This window comes from Limanda limanda, chromosome 2 (genome assembly GCF_963576545.1).
Source record: "Limanda limanda chromosome 2, fLimLim1.1, whole genome shotgun sequence".
Classification (NCBI taxonomy): domain Eukaryota; kingdom Metazoa; phylum Chordata; class Actinopteri; order Pleuronectiformes; family Pleuronectidae; genus Limanda; species Limanda limanda.
The window spans coordinates 2,666,158-2,687,065 of NC_083637.1; the positions used below are offsets into that span (position 1 = coordinate 2,666,158).

At 42.7% G+C, this 20,908-nt stretch overlaps 1 protein-coding gene and 1 long non-coding RNA gene across 2 annotated transcripts; both read left to right on the plus strand.

The window, feature by feature from the left end:
- Positions 1 to 1,602: 1,602 nt before the first annotated feature.
- LOC132997947 (B-cell receptor CD22-like) lies at positions 1,603 to 19,130 on the plus strand (the record flags this gene model as incomplete). Its single annotated transcript, XM_061067503.1, has 10 exons — positions 1,603 to 1,804; positions 1,892 to 2,095; positions 2,635 to 2,892; positions 2,999 to 3,259; positions 15,802 to 16,068; positions 16,782 to 17,042; positions 17,358 to 17,627; positions 18,185 to 18,275; positions 18,392 to 18,452; positions 18,951 to 19,130. Coding segments are annotated over 10 exons (2,055 nt in total), but the record flags the coding sequence as incomplete, so codon positions are not given.
- Positions 3,963 to 5,556, plus strand: LOC132997714 (uncharacterized). The gene is made up of 4 exons (XR_009677762.1): positions 3,963 to 4,041; positions 4,666 to 4,726; positions 5,161 to 5,351; positions 5,440 to 5,556. It is a non-coding gene; the product is annotated as an uncharacterized LOC132997714 (long non-coding RNA).
- Positions 19,131 to 20,908: the final 1,778 nt, after the last annotated feature.

Genomic DNA, 20,908 nt, shown 5'->3' on the forward strand with positions numbered 1-20,908 from the left:
GAGGCATCCTACAGCAGGCTGGTAATTCTAGTTTGTGCTGTGGTTACAGTGGTGCAGGGTGAGGATGACTGGGGAGTGACGTGCACTCCTACTCCGATCTGTGCTGTAAAAGGATCGAAGGTGCAAATACGCTGCTCCTACAGGCATCCACCCAGAATAAATGACCATGATGTTGCAGTGGAGCAAAGGTTCTGGTTTACTAAAGAGCAGGATGGTGAACCTGTGGATCTGAAAGAAGCCTCTGAGTACACAGGTCGTGTGCAGTATGACTGTGGAAACAAGGTCTGCACTCTGACCATCACAGACCTGAGAGACAGCGACTCAGCTGTTTACCAGTTCAGGTTCATAACAAACTACGCGACTGGGAGTTTTACTGGTTCACCTGGAGTCTCCTTGTCTGTCACAGGTAACATTTCAGTTGGAAACAGTGAATCTATGGTTTGTTTATGTGGACGGCTCTGTCTAAAATGATGTGTGTGTTTCTCTACTAACACAGGTGTCCAGGTGATCAGCACAAAAATATCAGCTTGCAGTTGGGCGGACTGTTCATGGTCACATGTGGAGTGTCAAACCAGTTGTTCTCCAACTCGCAGTCTGTCCTACATCTGGTACAAGAACGGACAAATGACAACGGGAGAAAAATCTTATACCACCTCCTTTTATTCAAGAGACAGCATTTCCTGTGCTGTGAGAGGCCACGAGGATTTCCCCTCTGCTCCAGTGTGTGAGTTTACTTCTTCCAATGGCCAATGATGTTCTGCTCTTTTAACCATCTGAGCTAAAACACTGACTAGAGTCCAAAATGGATTTGAGGGTTGATGCAGAGTCTGACACATCAGCTGACACATTATATATTAAAAGAACATTGTCATTGATTCCTAAGATGTTTGTTATCAAACCTGATAAATATTCTGCAGTTGAACAATGAAATTGAATGACTCCAAACTAGAGTGGCAGTAGCAGTAGAGCACATTCCTCCACCAAGGCCCAACAGTCCATTCTATTCAATCAAGCTGCTCCATATTTCACACACTCCTCGATATCAGTCCTCTAAATATGTCAGATCTTTTCCATCAAGATCCATTAATTTGATTCTGTGAAAACATGGAAATTTCGAAAAACACGATCTTGCAATGCTAAAGAAAATAAAAATAAAATCCTGGATCTGCATCAAAATCCTTCCAGTAATTGTTGCGTAGTTGTGCACACACACCAACGAGCCAGCAGACTGGGGTGAAAACATAACCTCTGGGCGGAGTTGATGAAAGCAAATCACAAATTCAACCACAGATGTCGAGCTGGAAGTCAAAACATCAAACAAAACAAAACGTTTTTACTGTAAAACAAAATGTAGCATCTTTCCTGCATTGTTTATTTCCTGACATGGGAAACAGCCATCTGTGAATTATTGTTAAATACAGCAGTAAAGATTATAGTTGTCATGGTGATAGTCAAAAGGTTTTTTGTTTTTCAGGTGTCCACGGGAATTCATGCGACGGAGTGAATTACACCGACAGGAACATCTGTGCCTTTAAAGGCTCATCAGTGGACATCTCTTGCAGTTACAACAGTCACTATAATCTAATCACTAAGTCCTGGTTCGTTGCTGAGCGTGAGGATGAGCAGCTGAATCGTCCTCGAGCTGTGGACTTACATGTTCAGGTCCTTGAACCAGAGCGAGGGCGCTCCACTCTGAGAATAAAGAACCTGAGACTGAGCGATTCAGCCCAGTATCGCTTCACATTCAAATCACAGTGGTTTGAATGGAACAGAAGTTTCCCTGGCACAACTCTGACTGTCACAGGTACTGAGGAACACTAAGTCACTGTGTTGTTCATTGGTTCTCAACCTGGTTTCCCACAGCTGCTTCTATGTGTGTTTCCTGTTCCAGATCCAGATGTTCAGGTGATCTGTTCTCCGATTGGTCCAACACTGACTTGTCAGAGCAGCTGTCTTCTCTCTGGTCGTCCCTCCTTTGTCTGGTACAAGAATGGAACAGAAATTCCCGGGGAAACGTCTCCAACTTTCAAGGGATTCCTTCACCCTGAAAACAGCTATTCCTGTTCTTATGAGCATCACCACTCGTCCCCTGTGTGTGAGTTGACTCCAAAATGTCACGTGTGGAGACTTGAAAGGTTGAGCCTGGTGATTTTCTATATGTTAATAACTGTGAAAAAAAATCCCTTGAAAAGACCAAATCGAACTTTGTTATTAAAGCACTTTTCATATCCAACAGAATATAGACTAAGAGCAATAAAGCAAATAGAAACGATTCTCCTCACCAATCAACACACAGAGAAAGACAAGATAACAGGAAGTGAGAAAAAACTTTAATCTTCCGTTTTCACTTCAACTTTTCCATTCATATTTTGCATGTATGTGAACAGGACACATGCAAATCCCACTCAGTGATTCCTGATACAGAGGTGACATGTTCAGTTTTGTGAAGTCTGTATTTAATACAAACAATAATTACTTGGTAAAACTACTGAACACTAAAGGGGCCGTCCTGTGTCCAAAAGTAAATCAAACACTCTTCTAAAGATGCTGAGAACCAGGGACGGCTGCAAACTATTAAAAGACTTTATTCTATAAAGACACAATCTCGTGTAAAGATCTGTTTATATCCTGCAGATGCTCCGAAGGTTCCTTTAGTGCAGCTGAGTCAACCTGGAGACATTCTGAAGGGCAGCTCGGTGTCTCTGACCTGCAGCAGTGATGCTAACCCCCCCCCTGCATACACCTGGTACAAGGGGAACCAGACTTTGTTCAACAGAGCAGCTCAGCTGGTTTTCAGCTCCATCCGGTCGTCTGACTCTGGAGAATATTACTGCACAGCTGAGAATGCTCTGGGGAAGACAGCGTCTAAACGTGTCTTAATAAATGTGAAATGTGAGTAAATATTTGGAAATATTCAAAAGCCGAGAGGTTTTGTAGATCTTCAAATTTCCAGATGCTGCAACATTCTTAAAATCCATTTACATCCATGTAAATCCAGATGCTCCACAGTCCTCCTCTGTGTCAGTGAGTCCCTCTGGTGAGATCATGGAGGGCAGCTCAGTGACTCTGACCTGCAGCAGTGATGCTAACCCAGCAGCTCACTACACCTGGTACAAGGAGAACCGAGCTCTGCTTCAAGGACCAGAGGGCGTTTATCGTCTCTCCTCCATCAGCTCTGGGGACAGCGGGGTCTACTCCTGCAAGTCTGAGAATCAGTACGGACGGATCAACTCCACGTCTCTACACTTAGACGTCCAGTGTGAGTAGAAAACATCCACATGTCCATGAAACCCAGCACTGTCTCGCAATCTTACAGAAAGTTCCTGGGTCCGCCCCCTTATCTGGATTCACACCAAACTTTCCTGAGTTCTTCCCTGACCCGTTCCTCATCCTACCTCCAAGTTTCATACTAATCGACTCAGTAGTTTTTGTGTAATGTTGCTTAAAACCAACAACCAACAAACAAACACACGTGGGTGAAAACATTTGTTGTTGCATAGCTTCACTATATGACGTCATTTTCTAAACTCATAGAGACGACATTCCTATCATATGATCATAGATTATTATTTCAGATGCTCCAAAGCCTCCCTCTGTGTCAGTGAGTTCCTCTGGTGAGATCATGGAGGGCAGCTCGGTGACTCTGACCTGCAGCAGTGATGCTAACCCAGCAGCTAAATACACCTGGTACAAGAGAAGTGGAGATAAACAAGTTCAACGAAAAGTATCAGGACAGAACTTCACCATCACTGATATCACAGCTGAACATGGTGGACAGTATCAGTGTGAGGCCCAGAACACACACGGACGTAGTAACACCACCTTACATCTGACTGTTGGACCAGGTGAGTCATGTGAAGTCCTAACACCTTTAGAGGTTCTGGAGCTGTGCATTGACTTCAGCTCCGAGTCAAACATCCTGCAACATTCCCTGTTCATCCATCGTGTGATTTCTCCAGGTGCTTGGAAATCAGCAGTGACTGGAACAACCACAGCTCTTCTCCTGGTGGTCGTCCTCCTCGCTGTCTTCCTGTGGATCAGGTGACACAGTCACACAGTGACACTACTGAATAGAAACACACAGTTCATGATAAGACCTCATGGGCCAGTGTGACTAGAGGCTGGATTTTCAAAATAAAAGCAGCCACATGGTTAGAGGTCAGAAACTTATTGTGTGTCACAAAAATAAACACACACACACACACACACACACACACACAGACACACACACAGACACACACACAAACACACACACACACACACACACACACAAACACACACACAAACACACACACACACACACACACACACACACACATACATACACAAACACACACACAAACACACACACACACACACACACACACACACACACACACACACACACACACACACACACACACACCAAAACACACACACACCCTGACTCCTCTGCTCGGCTCTCTCTCTATCAAACTGAACAGTTCCTCTTTCTCTCTCACCGTCTGTCTCTCGCTCTTTATCTCTCTCTCTCTCTCTCTCTCTCTCTCTCTCTCTCTCTCTCTCTCTCTCTCTCTCTCTCTCTCTCTCTCTCTCGCTCTCTCTATCTCTCTCTCTCTCTCTCTGGTCTGTCTCTGGAGGAGTTTTCTAGTTCATCCAACTGTTTATTTCTTTCCTCCCATCTAGAAGAAACAAGTCCTTCACACAACAGCGTGAGTGCAGTGAGAGACCAGAAGACAGAGCGCAGGTAAATGAATAGTTTCATTTCAAAGCACTTGATCTCCACTCTTCAAGGCTGCCTCATTAACCGGTGGCGTTCTGCATCATTGTGATTTGATGAGAAGGGTAAGACCATGAAGGTCTTGGGAGGTCAAATTCCTTTACTCTAACAAAAAGCTTAAACTGGTTGGAGGAGGCCCACAACTGAAGGGCAGTGATTCTAGTTTGGGAGTAAAATGTAGAGTGAATGTTTCATGGTGGTGACACCGGGTTCATCTGTTAAGAAGATGAGCTGGTGACCAGCAGGGAAAAACAGAAAGCTCCCAGATCACTGCTGCCATCACAGTTTGATTCAGCAGAGTAGGATCAGGCCCACAACAAAGAGAAACTCTCAGTACCCAACAGAGTTAAAGAGTAAGACACAGATTCCTGATCCCAGCTCGTGTTTTACTGTACGAGCAGATTCCAGCTGCGGCACACACACGACCAGCAGAGCCGCACGATGACGTCCACTACGCCAGCGTCTGCTTCACCCAGAACCCGGCAGACGGCATCTACTGCAACATAGGTCGAGTTCAACCCCAGAGAGAAACTGAGGAAGACGAGGAGGAGGAGGCTGAGTACAGCGCTGTTCGATTTGACAGTGCAACAGGGTGAGCAGCTCTACACGGGAACATTTTCATCACTACACTTATTGAGGTTAAAAACTGTGGGTGTGAGTGGTTTATTCTGCCTTCACAGAACAAGACGTGAAGAAGAGGGGGACGATCCATCTGCATTGTACAGCACAGTCACCAAACACTGAAGAAACACAACATGAATCTGTTGTTTATATGTGGATTTACAGCATCAGGGAACCAGAAGAAATAAAACATATAGACATGTGCAGTGTTTGTAAAGGTTTGTTTTCTTTCTTGATGAGTTGGTTAACCCAGATTACAAATTCTCTCACTTCTCACTTTGGAAGCCACGAAGTTAAAGTTAAGAAAGTTGTTCTTCTCCCGTAATTCAAAATATTTCCCCGGCTCAACCACGTGTAGAGTTAGCTTCAGGTTAGGCTAACGCTAACCGTAATGTATGTTACTGTCAAAATGTTACAAATAACAATAAGATTAACTTCTAGATATTATAAATTGTAAATATTTGTAACTAATATCATAACACCTAAAAGATTTTATATAAATCAATGGAAGTGACCAATAATAATTTTCTGGTTGGGGGTTTCAACAACAATATTTTGGCTAATGGAATTACACAAGTCAACAACTATATCGGTCTTGTCGTATTTATACATCTAATGATGAATTGTGACATAATAATATTTGAGGACTATTGAGGTCGTCAGCTGAGAATCATGAAGCACTCGACATAAAAACTAGGTCAACGAGTTTATTGCTTATAATGTTTCTGGACGATTAAAGTACAGTCGGTACATTTTGAAGATTTAATGGGAGATTGTTGCAGAAGTGACACCCGCTCATCCAGGAACACAAAAAAGATTAACGTTATATATTCACGTTTCCATGGTGACATGTCAAACTTTGATGTTTCACCATGAAACAGGAATTTGTTTTAACTCAAATTTTCAAGGTATATCTTCCCTCAACTTCACGATTGATACTGAATATAAAGATGGACAACAAGACAGCTACCCCCAAAGTGAAGCCGAATGATATCTGTCACCCCCTGGTGGCTGGCTGCAGTATTTGTCATAAACCCGGACTCTTCCATGTCAGTGGATGGGACATGGACCAAACTAAAAAATGTCTGTATGCAAATCAAATAACTTTTTCTCAAAGATGGTGCCTGTCATTCGAGGTTAGATCTTATCACACTGGTGCATCTTCAGGCCTGTTCAACGCTGCTTACAGCTTCAGTTGAGGAGGATTCAGGTTTGGTGGGAACAGACACTAAAGTCATTTCTCACGCTCTGTAAAAAGAATAAATTCACAGTTTATACAAACCATAAGTTACTTCTTTGTTTTAGGTTTAATGTAACACCTTCTTGCTCAGCAAGAATGTAAGTGGAAAGAGGAAGGAAGGTGGGTGTGTTTAACAGTTTGACTTTGTCTTTCTCTTACAGAACCTGTCTTTATTCTCAGACTCTTCTGTGTTGTAGGTAAATGTGTCTGTGATGTGACTGAGTTTCATCTTGTTCACATTATTTATCTGTGGATCTTTTTATTGTTTGAAGTCACAGACGAGAGCAGTAGCTCACGTATATAGAATATTATATTCCTGTTATATTATTTTAACTTCTTTGCTGCAGAAGAAGTGACGCCCCGTTCATCCAGGGACATAAATATGAATTCTGCAGGTTTTTATAAAGTTCAGTTCTAAATGTGATGATTAGAAAACATCAGAGAAACAAAGTCACTTGTTGACCTGTGGAGTAATGGCCTCAGTGCAGTGGAGCTGCTAAGGGGGGCCAGGTGGGGCCAGGCGGGGCCACCTTGATACAGTAAAGCCAATAATCAGAGTTTGTCCTTTTAAGCTTTAGGTGCAGGACACAAGTCTGAACTGAATGAATGTCCAATCAGTGTGGAGAGCACTGACCACTGTCATAGACTCACTGTTGTAATTGTACCCTTATTTTGTAAGTTACAGCACAACTGTAACAACAGTAACAGTCTACAATACTTTTAAAGCACTTTTGAAATATAAACTGATTTCATATTTGTCTGACAGTTTTTATTAACTGATGAAAAAGCAGCCAAGGGACATTGTGGATGTGGAACACTTTGACTTTTAGTTTTCACAATACAACCAGACCACAAAGTTGATCCAACTTGAAAAAGGTAATTAAATACATTTTCTTCACATTTACAACTCTCAAAGTAAAACTATCGAGTCTGATTTAACTGAATAGTTGTGTTTACTCAGGCTACAACCATATAACTGCGTTTCTAAACAAAAACGATCTCTCTCCACGTTCTGCTTGTGCTTTAATGTAGAATCAGACTCATCAGAACAATCAGCTCCAGAGTTGAGGCCAGCAGGAGAGTCAGGCGAGTGAGGAGAGACAGGGGAGGTCCCAAAGGAAGGTCAGGAGAGTAAGAAAGGACAGAAGGGGACAAGGGCGGTCCAACAGGTAGGTCAGGTAGATGAAGGGGAACAGGAGGAGGCAGGCGGGCTCCTACAGAACCAAGTAAGCGATATTGACATGGAGAGAGATGAGGAGGTTCTTAAAGTTCCTCGTCTAAAAAGGAAGACTAGGAGCAAACGAGGAAGCTCAAAAGCTAAAAAAGGGACAGTGAAGAAAGGAGAGTCCAGCACAGAGACCGACTCTGCTGACAGTGATTCATCCGACTTCAGGGCAGGAAGCCAGAAGAACACAAGAAGATACAGTGCTGCGAAGATGAAAGTGTTTCTCCAAAAAACATGAAAGGGTTGAAAGTTGAGGATTAGTTCTCTGACAAAGAACAGTTTTCAAACTCTTCCCGGCCGCACATGAGCAGTAAAGGCAGAGGAGGTTTCACTGACCAGGAGATGTACAGACTAAGGAAGATTGTTCAGAAAATCAGACAGCAAAAAAAATAATGATGATGATGTTGATTGTTGTGCAATAGGAGTAGACTTGACGTTGGCTAATTATTAATAATCATGAAATATGATTATTAAAATAAAAATTATCTATCAAAAATAATTAAATTATTAATTGAAGATGATCAGTAATCAAATAACAATAAAACCACTAATGAGAAAATAGGAATTATCAATTAGAAAGTACAAGCTATCAATTAACAATGATAAGGTTATCAACCAAGAATAATGAAAATAATTAGTCAAAAACAATAAAATTATCAATTTAAGAATAATACTATCTATATTAATAATTGAGAAAGGGGGGCACCACCCTGGTTTCCAGGGACCAACGATGTCAAGCTATAATTATCAGTCTCATAATGATAAATGTCAAATTAATAATGTCAATATTTTAATATTAACGATTACTTAATAAACAGTGAAGGCTTCTAAGTTCGAGCACAGGCAATCATAATCCAGCTGCAATCACACACTTATGCACAAATAACCACAGACTACAGATACTTTAATTACAAAAGTATTTATTAAAAAGGGGAAATAAAGTTATAATGTTATTCAATGATTTATCATTTTAACAAGCTCCGATATTTCAAAGATAAACACAGCAGCAGCACTTATCACAATTCAGAAAATACATGTAAAACCTGCGGTCTACCTATGTATGTCTGTCTCTGTGTGTGTGTGTCTGTGTCAAAGTGTCTCTCTGTGTATGTGTGTCTATGTGTGTGTATGTGAAATAAAGTTAGTGTTATTTAATGATTTATCATTTTAACAAACTCCCATATTTCAAAGATCACAACAGCAGCTTATCACAATTTAGAACACGCATGTAACCTCTGGTCCATCTATGTGTCTCTGTGTGTGTGTATCTGTCTGTGTCTATCAATGTGTGTGTGTGTGTGTGTGTGTGTGTGCGAGAGAGAGAGAAAAAGAAGGGGCGTGGCGATGACGCAGTCACGTAGTGACATCACATCTAAGATGGAGGCCGATCATGATTCGTGGAATCAAGGCCTAAAAACTCTCAAAATGGCGGATTGACTACAAAACAAGATGGCGGAGCCGTTATGAATTTAGAGCCAGAATAGGAGGAGAGAGGGAGAGAAGGCGTGGCAATAATAGACTCAAGATGGTGGTTTAACTTAACGTTATCCAAAATGGAGAATATGTTAATGACACCATGTGGCCGGAGCGCACACTGGTGGTCGTCACATGAATTACACAAAGGAAATTTTAGACAAAGAGAATTCTTATCTCTGCTTGGCTTTGGGGGCCGAATGGTTTCCAGATGTGTTCAGCCTCTCTAAGCATAGATTTAACTATGTGACATGACCTGTATTATAAATACAGATCGGAAGTGTGTATAGGTCGGTTTAGAAGTAGAGAGAGAGAGAGAGAGAGAAAACATGTAAGGAGAGTTCAAAGAAGCTCTTAAAAAGAGATAGATTTACAGTGATTCACCCCTCAAGCGAACGTTGTGGGCCGAGGTTCTGATCGGTGAAATCACTGCAGACTCACACAGACGTTAACAGTGCGGGCGGAGGCTTTCCTCGCGGCCTCAAGCACTAACACAAAACCCGGAAATGAACCGGAAGTAGCGGCTCGTCGTAGCCGGCTAAAACAATGAGACTCAGCGGTCTCGCAACAAATACAATCAAATATTAAACAATATGCTACGTATCAAAACTAACATCTGCCCAGATAATCAAGTCTCTTACTGTACCACCCTCGCGGTGTGTCTGCGCCTCGGCGCGAATGTGTCGGGGGCCAGTGAATCACGTGGTCTCTCTCACGAGCGGAGCTCCGAAGCTCAGCCGCTGGACCGGACAAGGAGCGGATTTTCTCGTGCTCCGTGACGGGAGGAACGTCGTCTTCTTCTGTAACAGCGGAGAACGTGCTGTTTTACAGGAACGGAGTGGATTGCCTCTTACTCCTCAGCGGGATGAACGTCGCGCTTCTGCAGGGGACGGCTGGTTTGAAGCCGTTTGTAGATCGTTGGAAAAACAAAAGTAAAGTCCGTGGGGAAAATGAAACAGTTTGAGATCGTCCAGCGAGCAATTTCCTGTTTGATCTTTCCAAGTTAAAACAGGAAAGGTCCTTTTCAAAATAAAAACGTCGACTAAGATAAAAGAATAAATGAATGAAATGAATTGAAACAAACATCTTATTGCCTCCTTAAGCAACGGGAACCTCTGGTCAGACCTGAGGAGGCCTAACTGGAACGTCAGTGCTGGAGTGAAAAAGAGGACAAAGAGAAAAGTAGTTCCCTCCTTAAGTTGCTGGGTTAACTGGTGAGACCCCGGGGGGCGGTCTCGTTGTCACATCAGCATCGGAGGAAAAGAGAATGATTTTTGTGAGCTCAGCCTATTTAAGTCATGTTCTAGGTGACTCCCCCCTGGGAGGAGGGGTCAGGGGTCAGTGTGGCCCCCGGCCAATTAACTATCAGAATTTGGCCCCAAGGGGCGGCTTACAGTGGTGGACCCAGGAAGTGATTTTCTCTCACATGGAGATAAGATCTCCATGCTGGAATTTTATTGTGAGGGGTTTCCTGAGGCGATTCCCCAAGTTTTACGACTCTTTGTTATAAGTCAGATCACTGGGACCTCAGTCCCAACATGATGAATAAAGAAGAGCCGCTGATCAACGGAGCCAGGCTTGATGTCCAGAGCAGCTCCACACCAGGCCTCACCAGCATGCTGTGCACCGCCGGAGCTGGGACCCTGAGGACGATGGTCGATGCAGCAGGTCCTGGAATCACCAACATCCCGGCGGTGGCGTCACTCATCGGGCAGAGGTCCAGGCGACAGGCAGAACACATTTTAAACGAATGGATTGGAAGACTCGCAGACGAGGAGGTGAATATGCTGAGGGAATACTCTGCTGGAAAGGAAACCCCTGATGACAACGACCCTTCTCCGGAGTTAGGTTTTCATCCAAATCTGGACAGGCTCTTAGGACCTTTTTTAAAATAAAACAGACTGGAAACAAGTGGACCTGTACACAGCAAAAGGAAAAGCCATGTATGAATGTTGTGTTTTAACCCTGAGCAGAAGCAAGCTGGATGTGAGGTCTGACGGAAGAGGACTGGTGACCTGCAGTGGAGGTTTTTACACGGAGCCATCGCGGTTAACAGTTTTATATTCATCATAAACCCAACAGACAAGTGCAACTACCCAGTTTGTGGAGAAACAGAGACAGTTGTCATTGCTTTTTATGAATGTAAAAGCCTCTGTTTCCTTTTTAATACACTGTATGTTTTAATATGACTTTCTAGGTAGGTTTAAGTATTGTTCTGAAGTGTACTGTACATATACATTGAAACGTTGACAATAATTTTGTCTAATTTTTGAAAATAATGGTTTCAAAAATGCTGTTCAACGCTGCTCACAGCTTCAGTTGAGGAGGATTCAGGTTTGGTATGAACTGCCACTAAAGGCGTTTCTAACACTCTGTTAAATGAAGAAATTCACAGTTTGTACAAAACACAAGTTACTTCTTTGTTTTGAGTTTAATGTAACACCATCGGGCTCAGCATGCTTGTAAGTGGAAAGAGGAAGGAAGGTGGGTGTGTTTAACAGTTTTTATTTATCTTTCTCTTACAGAATCTGTCTTTATTCTCAGACTCTCCTGTGTTGTAGGTAGACGTGTCTGTGATGTGACTGAGTTTCACCTTGTGCACATTATTTATCTGTGGACGTTTTTATTGTTTGAAGTCACAGACGAGAGCAGCAGCTACTATGAGTGTAACTGCAGCAGCGAGTGGATTTGTTCTCCTTCTTCTCACTGTGACAGGTACTGTACATCTACATTCATGTTTCACTCTATTTTACATTCAGACTTCTGATTCACCTGAAGTGAGTTTCAGAAAGAAAGTAAAAAGTGATGCAGAAAGAAAATATAGGAATGAATTATCATCAGTATTATTTTGTATCTTTGTTCAGATGTTTCTATCGTCTAGAGCTCAAAAAATTTAGAGTCTGAAACATGTCGTTGTCATTGTTATTATTATTATTATTATTATTATTATTATTATTATTATTGTTCTTCTTATTATTATCATCATGACTGAGGTCCTCTCCTCTCGACGCAGGAATTGTCATCAGTGTGTGGAGTCATTAGTTGAAATGCTATGGAATGCTGCTCATGGAAATGTGTTTCTTTTTTACAGAAAGTAAAAAGTAAACTAAGTGTTCTCTGGTGTCGTTATGAATCTGATTCTCTGTGTTACAGTGGTACAGTGTGAGAATGGCTGGGATGTGAGTTGCACTTCTACTGAGATCTGTGCCGTCAGAGGATCAACAGTGGACATTAACTGTACCTACAAATACCCATCCACAGTTAATAACCTTGATACTACAGTTCAGGAAGCTTTCTGGTTAATTCAAGATAGTAATCAGATTTACGTTGATCTAAGGACTGATCCGGAGTATTCAGGTCGTGTGGAGTATCTCTGTGGAAACAACAAGTGCACTCTGAGAATCTCTAACCTGAGAGAGAGCGACTCAGCTGTGTACAAGTTCAGGTTCAAAACAAACCAACCTGGAGGGAGTGTAACTGGTTCAGCTGGAGTCACTCTGTCTGTCACAGGTAACATTTAAATCTGAACATTCATTCATTTATTTTCTACATGTTGTTTGGTTCACTTGAGTGTGTCTGTGCACTTTTATATGCATGTGTGTGTTGTCAGTTTGGACTAAAATGAATTCCTTATTCTCACACACAGATTTGCATGTGCAGGTGAGCAGATCAGAGCAGTATGACTCTTATAACCATGCAGTGCTCAGGTGTCAGAGCAGTTGTCGTCTTCCTGATCATCTGAACTACATCTGGTACAAGAATCAACAGAAGAAGGAGAAAGAAGAGGCATCTTATTCAGATTATTTCTCTTTTGCAGACAGAGTTTCCTGTACTGTTAAAGGACTTGAGGATTTCCACTCTCCGTCAATGTGTGAGTTTAATCTACAGTATTTCACTAACAGCACCATCTGCTGGAGTATTGGAGATAATGCATTGTACCTTAACTTCATGTGTCTTTAAATACTTTTTTCTGCATGGGCACATTGAACTCTTCGGATACTACTGTCAGTACTGGCAAACTAGTGTAGTACTAGTACTAGTATTCTGCTTGTGTAAATAAAGATGAAAGACAACGCTGCTCCCCAGAAGTGAAGCCAAAGCATCTTGATCAACCCCTGGTGGCTGGCTGCAGTATAGAACATACATCCTGTCTCCTCCATGTTACTGGGAAGGACATGGACCAGTCTAAAAAGTCAAATATATTTTTCTCAAAAATGGTTTCCGTCATTTTAGGTAGTTCCTATGACAATCGATTGTTCATGTTTCTCATAAGTTGGTTTTAATTAGTTATTTGATGATATGAAAATTAGATTAAACTTCATGATTGACAGCTGAGGCTGACTCAGGATTGGTCAAGCTCATGTATGTGCGGGACCTTGATACTGTGGCTCCATCTCCGGATCACTACTGTGCAGACTGTGGTTCCAAATGTGAAAGATGGCAGCGTTGGTATCCAGGATATTTTGGCTTCAATTCTGGAGAGTGGGAGGAAGTGGAGACGTGTTGACCATCTTTGGTCGACTCTGCATAAAAGACACAGATCATTTCCTCCATATTGGCCAGTTTGCTCCATTATAAGAGCAACTTATACAAGGTCCCTCATGTTCCTCACCTCCAACAGTGTGTTTCTCCCTCACACTGAAGTCTAACGCCGGGTTTACACCGGGCGCTGAAGCGACGCGTAAGCGTCGCGTAAGCGCAGCGCCATGCCTTAAATAACAGCTGACTCCCATCCACTCTCATGTTAATCCCTTGTGCCGGCTGCACAGGACGCTGAAGTGCAGCGCTGCGCCAAGGCTGCCTCGCGCAGTGCAGCGATCGTTTCGGCGTCGAGTCTATTTTTTGCGCTTGACGCGAGCGTATCGCTGCAGGAAACACACTGAAAAATGATTTTAAACGATATTGATGACATATTTTATATGATATAAATGATCAAATATGCATCCCATAGTTTGTATTCCCCTTCTGTTGTCCTGGAGTTTTAATTTTACCAATTTTACCGATCACATTATTAAATGTCCCCCTCTGCCCCCCCACTACAGCCACACAAGCAGTCATAAAGATAAAAAGAGAGAGGGGGGGGGGGGCGGGAGTGTGTGTGTGTGTCTACGTACTCTCCCCGGAGTGGAGAATACGTAATTTACCCTCGACACCCGACATTGAACGGAGCAAACAGCGGAGAAGTTCTTGAAGAAGGATGACATTAAATTAATAATTGATATGGAGAAGTACAGTGAGGTGTATGATCCTCGGCACATGTTATATAAAGACAACATTAAAAAGGACAAATGCTGGGACGCCGTTGCAGTTAATGACAAATATCAGCTGCATCTGTGATCACAGAGAGGAACCGCCGCGGAGAAAAGCGTGTTTGTTGTGACCAGCCTGGCGCCTGCGCACTAGGGATCTACGCGGCACTTACGCGAGGCTTCAGCGTCCTGTGTGTTCAGCCCAGCGCCGGCGCGCTAGTGCGCTGCGCTTACGCGACGCTTACGCGTCGCTTCAGCACCCGGTGTAAACCCGGCGTAAAGGGCACTTCACTGTGTTTTTTGTGAACTGAAAGTTTCCTCATCTTGGCATCGTCATCTTAAAATGAAAACCTGCCGACTGGTGATTCAACAGAGAAAATACATGGAGTTAGTTTTATAAATGTATAAGTTTATCTTCTGATTCTCTGATGTGCTCTGTGTTACAGTGGTAAAGAGTCAGATTGACTGGGGTGTGAGTTACACTTCTACTGAGATCTGTGCCTTCAGAGGATCAACAGTGGACATAAACTGTACCTACACATACCCATCCAGGTTGAATCACCTTGATACTAAAGTTCAGAAAACGTTCTGGTTCATTGAAGAGAGTAAAGGGGTTTACGTTGATCTAAAGACTGTTCAGAAGTATTCAGGTCGTGTGGAGTATCTCTGTGGAAACAACAAGTGCACTCTTAGAATCTCTAACCTGAGAGAGAGCGACTCAGCTGTGTACAAGTTCAGGTTCACAACAAACCAACCTGGAGGGAGTTTTACTGGTTCAGCTGGAGTCACTCTGTCTGTCACAGGTAACATTTTCATTCGAGCCAGTTTGAAATGTTTGTGTGTATATTGAAATAAAATCACATGTTTGTTCACAGACCCTCAGCTCCAGGTACAAGTGAGGAGATCAACAGCCAATCCATCTTCTACCTGGACAGAGCTGACCTGTCACAGCAGGTGTCAGCTCCCTGATCATCTTTCCTACGTTTGGTACAATAACAATAAACCTGTTGGACGAAAAAAATACTTTCACTTCCGACACTTTAATGCTGCACACAGCTATCACTGTGCTATAGAAGGACAGGAGCGTTTCCCTTCTCCTAGATTGTGTGAGTTTACGTCTCCCAATGAAGCTACTATAATGTGAAAATAATATAAATTTAAACTTTTAACAAAAAATACAGACAGTGTTTTAATTGTATTTTCATCCTGTTTGTTAATATAGACTATCCTTCAGATGCTCCAAAGCCTCCCTCTGTGTCAGTGAGTCCCTCTGGTGAGATCATGGAGGGCAGCTTGGTGACTCTGACCTGCAGGAGTGATGCTAACCCAGCAGCTAAATACACCTGGTACAAGAGAAGTGGAGATAAACAAGTTCAACGTCTCGGTGAAGAGACACAATTTGTCCTCAGCTCCATCCGGTCGTCAGACTCTGGAGAGTATTACTGCACAGCTGAGAATGAGCTGGGAAGGAGTTCAGCAAACATCTTTATTACTGTGACATGTGAGTGAAACACAGGTTATTAAGTGAAGAGATATTGAATCTGTCCCATTCTTTGTCCTTAACTATTTAAATGCGTGCAGATATGAGTCGTTTGACTTCTGCCCCATAAATATTCACAGTCAGACCATCAGCAGCACAAAGAGGAATCCACCCAGCGTCAGTAAAAACATCCATAAAGCCTTCACCATCCTCAGTAAACCTGAAAGATATTTCCTTCACTGTGCACATTCACATGACGAGCAAACAGCTCTCAGCAGACAGTGGTGAAAACAAAACCCTGCTCCTGTGCACACGTCACACATACACCTCCCAGTAGGGGGAGCAGTGGCTCATTAACATTTTATGAGACACACCCACAAACAGGCCACTCTGAACAGGACTTTTCACACGTTTTATTAGGTAGAAACTTTGTCTAATTGTGGAAAAAGGTCATAATATGTCACGTTTAAGTCCATGTTACAAACTGCACTATGGTTTGGAAATCTGTGGACATTCAGGGTAGTCTGGAAACAGTAGTGCAACAGGAAAACATTGAAAAAAACGTCTCACTTAACAACAAGAAGAATTTACCTGTGTCTGTTTAACAACCTTGCTGTGTAACTCAGTGACTCACCTGAACACCTTTGACTTTAACACATCATATCATATACGTCCCCAACTGTTAAACACAATGTCTCTCATCTGTTATCATCATTCTGTTTTCACACATTCAGATGCTCCAAAGCCTCCCTCTGTGTCAGTGAGTCCCTCTGGTGAGATCATGGAGGGCAGCTCGGTGAATCTGACCTGCAGCAGTGATGCTAACCCAGCAGCTAACTACACCTGGTACAAGGAGAACCGAACTCTGCTTCATGGACCAGAGGGCGTTTATCATCTCTCCTCCATCAGCTCTGGGGACAGCGGGGTCTACTCCTGCAAGTCTGAGAATCAGTATGGACGGATCAACTCCACGTCTCTACAGTTAGACGTCCAGTGTGAGTAGAAAACATCCACATGTCCATGAAACCCAGCACTGTCTCGCAATCTTACAGAAGGTTCCTGGGTCCGCCCCCTTATCTGGACTCACACCAAACTTTACTGAGTTCTTCCCTGACCCGTTCCTCATCCTACCTCCAAGTTTCCTGCTAATCGACTCAGTCGTTTTTGTGTAATCTTGCTTAAAATCAACAACCAACAAACAAACCGACCTGGGTGAAAACATCTGTTGTTTCATAGCTACAATTGATGATGTCATTTTCTAAACTTATAGCGACGACATTCCCACCTTTTGATCATAGATTCTTTTTCAGATGCTCCAAAGCCTCCCTCTGTGTCAGTGAGTCCCTCTGGTGAGATCATGGAGGGCAGCTCGGTGACTCTGACCTGCAGCAGTGATGCTAACCCAGCAGCTAACTACACCTGGTACAATAGAAGTGGAGTTAAACAAGTTCAACCAAAAGCATCAGGACAAAATTTCACCATCACTGATATCACAGCTGAATATGGTGGAAAGTATCAGTGTGAGGCCCAGAACACACACGGACGTAGTAACACCACCTTACATCTGACTGTTGGAGCAGGTGAGTCATGTGAAGTCCAAACACCTTTAAAGGTTCTGGAGCTGTGGATTGACTTAAGCCATTCTTTGTCCTTTACATTTTAAACGATACGGGTCGTTTCAGTTCTGCCCCATAAATATTCACAGTCAGACCATCAGCAGCACAAAGAGGAATCCACTCAGCGTCAGTAAAAACATCCATTAAGCTTTCACCATCCTCAGTCAACTGGAAAGATATTTCCTTCACTGTGCACATTGACGTGACGCGCAAACAGCTCTCAGCAGACAAACAGTGGTGAAAACCAAACCCTGCTCCTGTGCACACGCCACACATACACCTCCCAGCAGGGGGAGCAGTGACTCATAAACATTTTAAGAGACACGCCCACAAACAGGCCACTCTGAGAACTCAGAACTCTTCAAAATGCGTTATTAGAAAAGAAACTGTCTTTATATTCAGTCAGAACATCGAGACAGGTTTAGCAAACATGACAAAAGTTGTTTTTGTAAATGTTTCGTCCTGCACCTTTAAGTATTGTGATTTCGTGAAATGATAAAGTGAAAGTTATTTCATCATAGTTTTACCTGGATCATGGAGATCAGCACTCATTGGATCAGCTGCTGCAGTTTTCCTCGCTGTGACTCTCCTCTCCGTGTTGCTACTGATCAGGTGAGCAAATCCGTTCCACTCAAACTTTGAATAATGAATTCCTGAAAATCACTCCTGTTAAATGAAATCAACTCAATTATTGTGTATATTGTTTGTTATTTGGTTCAATTGATCAGAAAAAAGAGAAACTCTCATCAATCTGCTGATCCTGGGGACAGACCTGACCACAGTGAGCAGGTGAGACACAGTTCAGCGTCCAATCCTTTCAAACGCCACTATTTCTCACGTCAAACCCTTTTCTCTGTCATGTGAAGATTAAAAAGTAGTTATTAAAATCCCAGTCAAAATTGTCATTGTAAAAACAATCATCTGGTGTTTGAATTTCCTTCTGGTAATCCATCCATTTAAGCAAATTGCTGAATGTTATAATTTTCTGTACTGTGCGAAACATCCAGCTCCCAGATGTAGTTTTATCTGGACACAACCGATGTGAAAGCCCACACACAAGTGGCTCACAGACACACTAAGTGAGAAGTTTGTAGTGTTAGAGTTTGGAATTCAAACTGAAGACCTTCCCTCCTTTTGGTTTTTAGTAGAACCACATGTTTCCTGTCCTTGAAACACGTCTGGTGTAGAAGGAGGCGCTTTAAATAAATCAATAGCTTCTTTAGTTGGACTCTAACGTTGTCCATTCTGCCACATGGACAAGATTCAAAAGCAAATTTGTGTTTGCAGCGTCTACACAATCAGTCTGGGGAAAACTGTGACCTTAACTATGCCAGTGTCCACTTCATGAAGAGAGAGACGGATCCCGTCCACTCCAACGTCAGATCAGCTGAACCCAGCGAACACAAGGAGGCGGAGGAGGAGGTTGCGTACGCTTCTGTCAAATTTAACAGATCTGCCCCGAGGTGAGCAGCTCTTCATTCAGGACCAATATCCTCACTAACACCACAAAATACAATAAACATAGATTTATCCTATAGAAGTCATTTGTTTTTACACTTTCATTTTCTTGTATTGATTAAACATGTGTATTTGTTAAAGGAGACGTATTCTGCTCACATTCAGTTTGATCATTTTAATTAGTATTGTGACTTTAAAGTGTTTAATGTTCAGAAAACATCACTTTCCTCAGACTGTCTATTGCTGCAGCTCCTCTTTTCAGCCTCTGTCTCAAACGCTTGGTTTTAGCTCCTGTCTCTTTAAGGCCCCACCCCTCCTTATATTGCCCAGTCTGCTCTTATTGGTCAACCGACCCACTCTGTTGTGATTGGTTAACCACTTCCTGTGCGTGTAGGAAATCCTCCACTCTCACTTTACGAGGGACACATTCAATCTCAGATAATTTCTTAAAGTTTAACTAGCGTTTCCGTGGTGAACGACATGTTTGTTTGAACCCGTGTGCAGCGGGCTCTCGTCTGGTGGGTGTGTCAGACGTGTTCCCCAAACAGCAGCGACTGTTTTAAAAAGGCAGTGACACAATGGATTCTAAAGTTCTCTCCAGATGCTGGTGTTAGAAGCTGCTGTTCCAGACGACGGAAGCAGAGACTGTGACATTCAGCCTGTATTGAAGCATTCAACACGTATTTTAACCCACATCATCTTCCTCCGAGATGTTTTCCACGAGAACGCAAAGAATGACCTCCTCCGCTAACATTGATGCAAAACTTCGTAACACAAGGTGTTCAACGCACCACTGTTTACGTTTAAATGCTGCTTATGCTACGTTTGCCACAGCCCTAGCTTCTGCCGGTGATGCAGAGGTACGGGCGGGACGACTGGTGAGGTGTTTCAGGAGCTTCATGTTTTCTGTGGGGCAGAGGAGCTCGTTTTACCAGGAGAGGAGCTCAGACTTTGGGCTTTTTAACTTTGCAGAACTTTGAAACTCAATATGTCTCCTTTAATGCTCCGTCTCCATGACCTCCTGATCATTCATTAGTTTTATCTCCTTTCAGAACCAGAGGTCAGGACACTGGAGAGGATCCAGCTGCATTTTACAGCACAGTCCAAAAACGTCGTGCTGTTTAGACCAACGTCTGGAAATCACCTGAGTCCCAATGGAAATATCTCAACAGCTGCGGGATGGATTTGAATAGAAGTTCATACAACTGTTCATGGTCCCCACAGGATGAATCCTTCTTTGGTGACAGACATCAGCATCATTGTTGAAGTGAATGTTCAGTTTTAAGTGAGTTGTCTTGACAGCTCATGGATAAATTGCCCCGTGGATGAATCCAAACGACTTCGGTGACTTGACTTTTATCTGAAATATATCAGCAACTTGTAGAAGTTGTTAAAAACGCCACATTTAGCTTGAATGAAAAATATCAACATTCTATAACTTGCAGCTTCAAACATATAAATATCTGCGGTGTGTGTCAGACGGTCGACAAACTGTTGACTTGTAAATAACTTTTTTCTATTCATAAAATAATCAAAACAAGCATTATTAGTTAGTTGTAGTGTGAAACTGCTGCCACTAAATGGTAGTAAAGAGTTTTACTGATAAAACCACAGAGAGGATTCTGTCCCTTTCACTTCTTTCTGTTTCTACACTATTGTTTCCATCGTTTCCATCTTCAGCCGATCAGGAGTTGAACTCGTTTCCTCTGAGGACTGGAGGGAGCACGTCTCATGTGGACGTGAGCTGCTACTGACGTAATGAACGCCTTGAATGTGACCGTTAACAC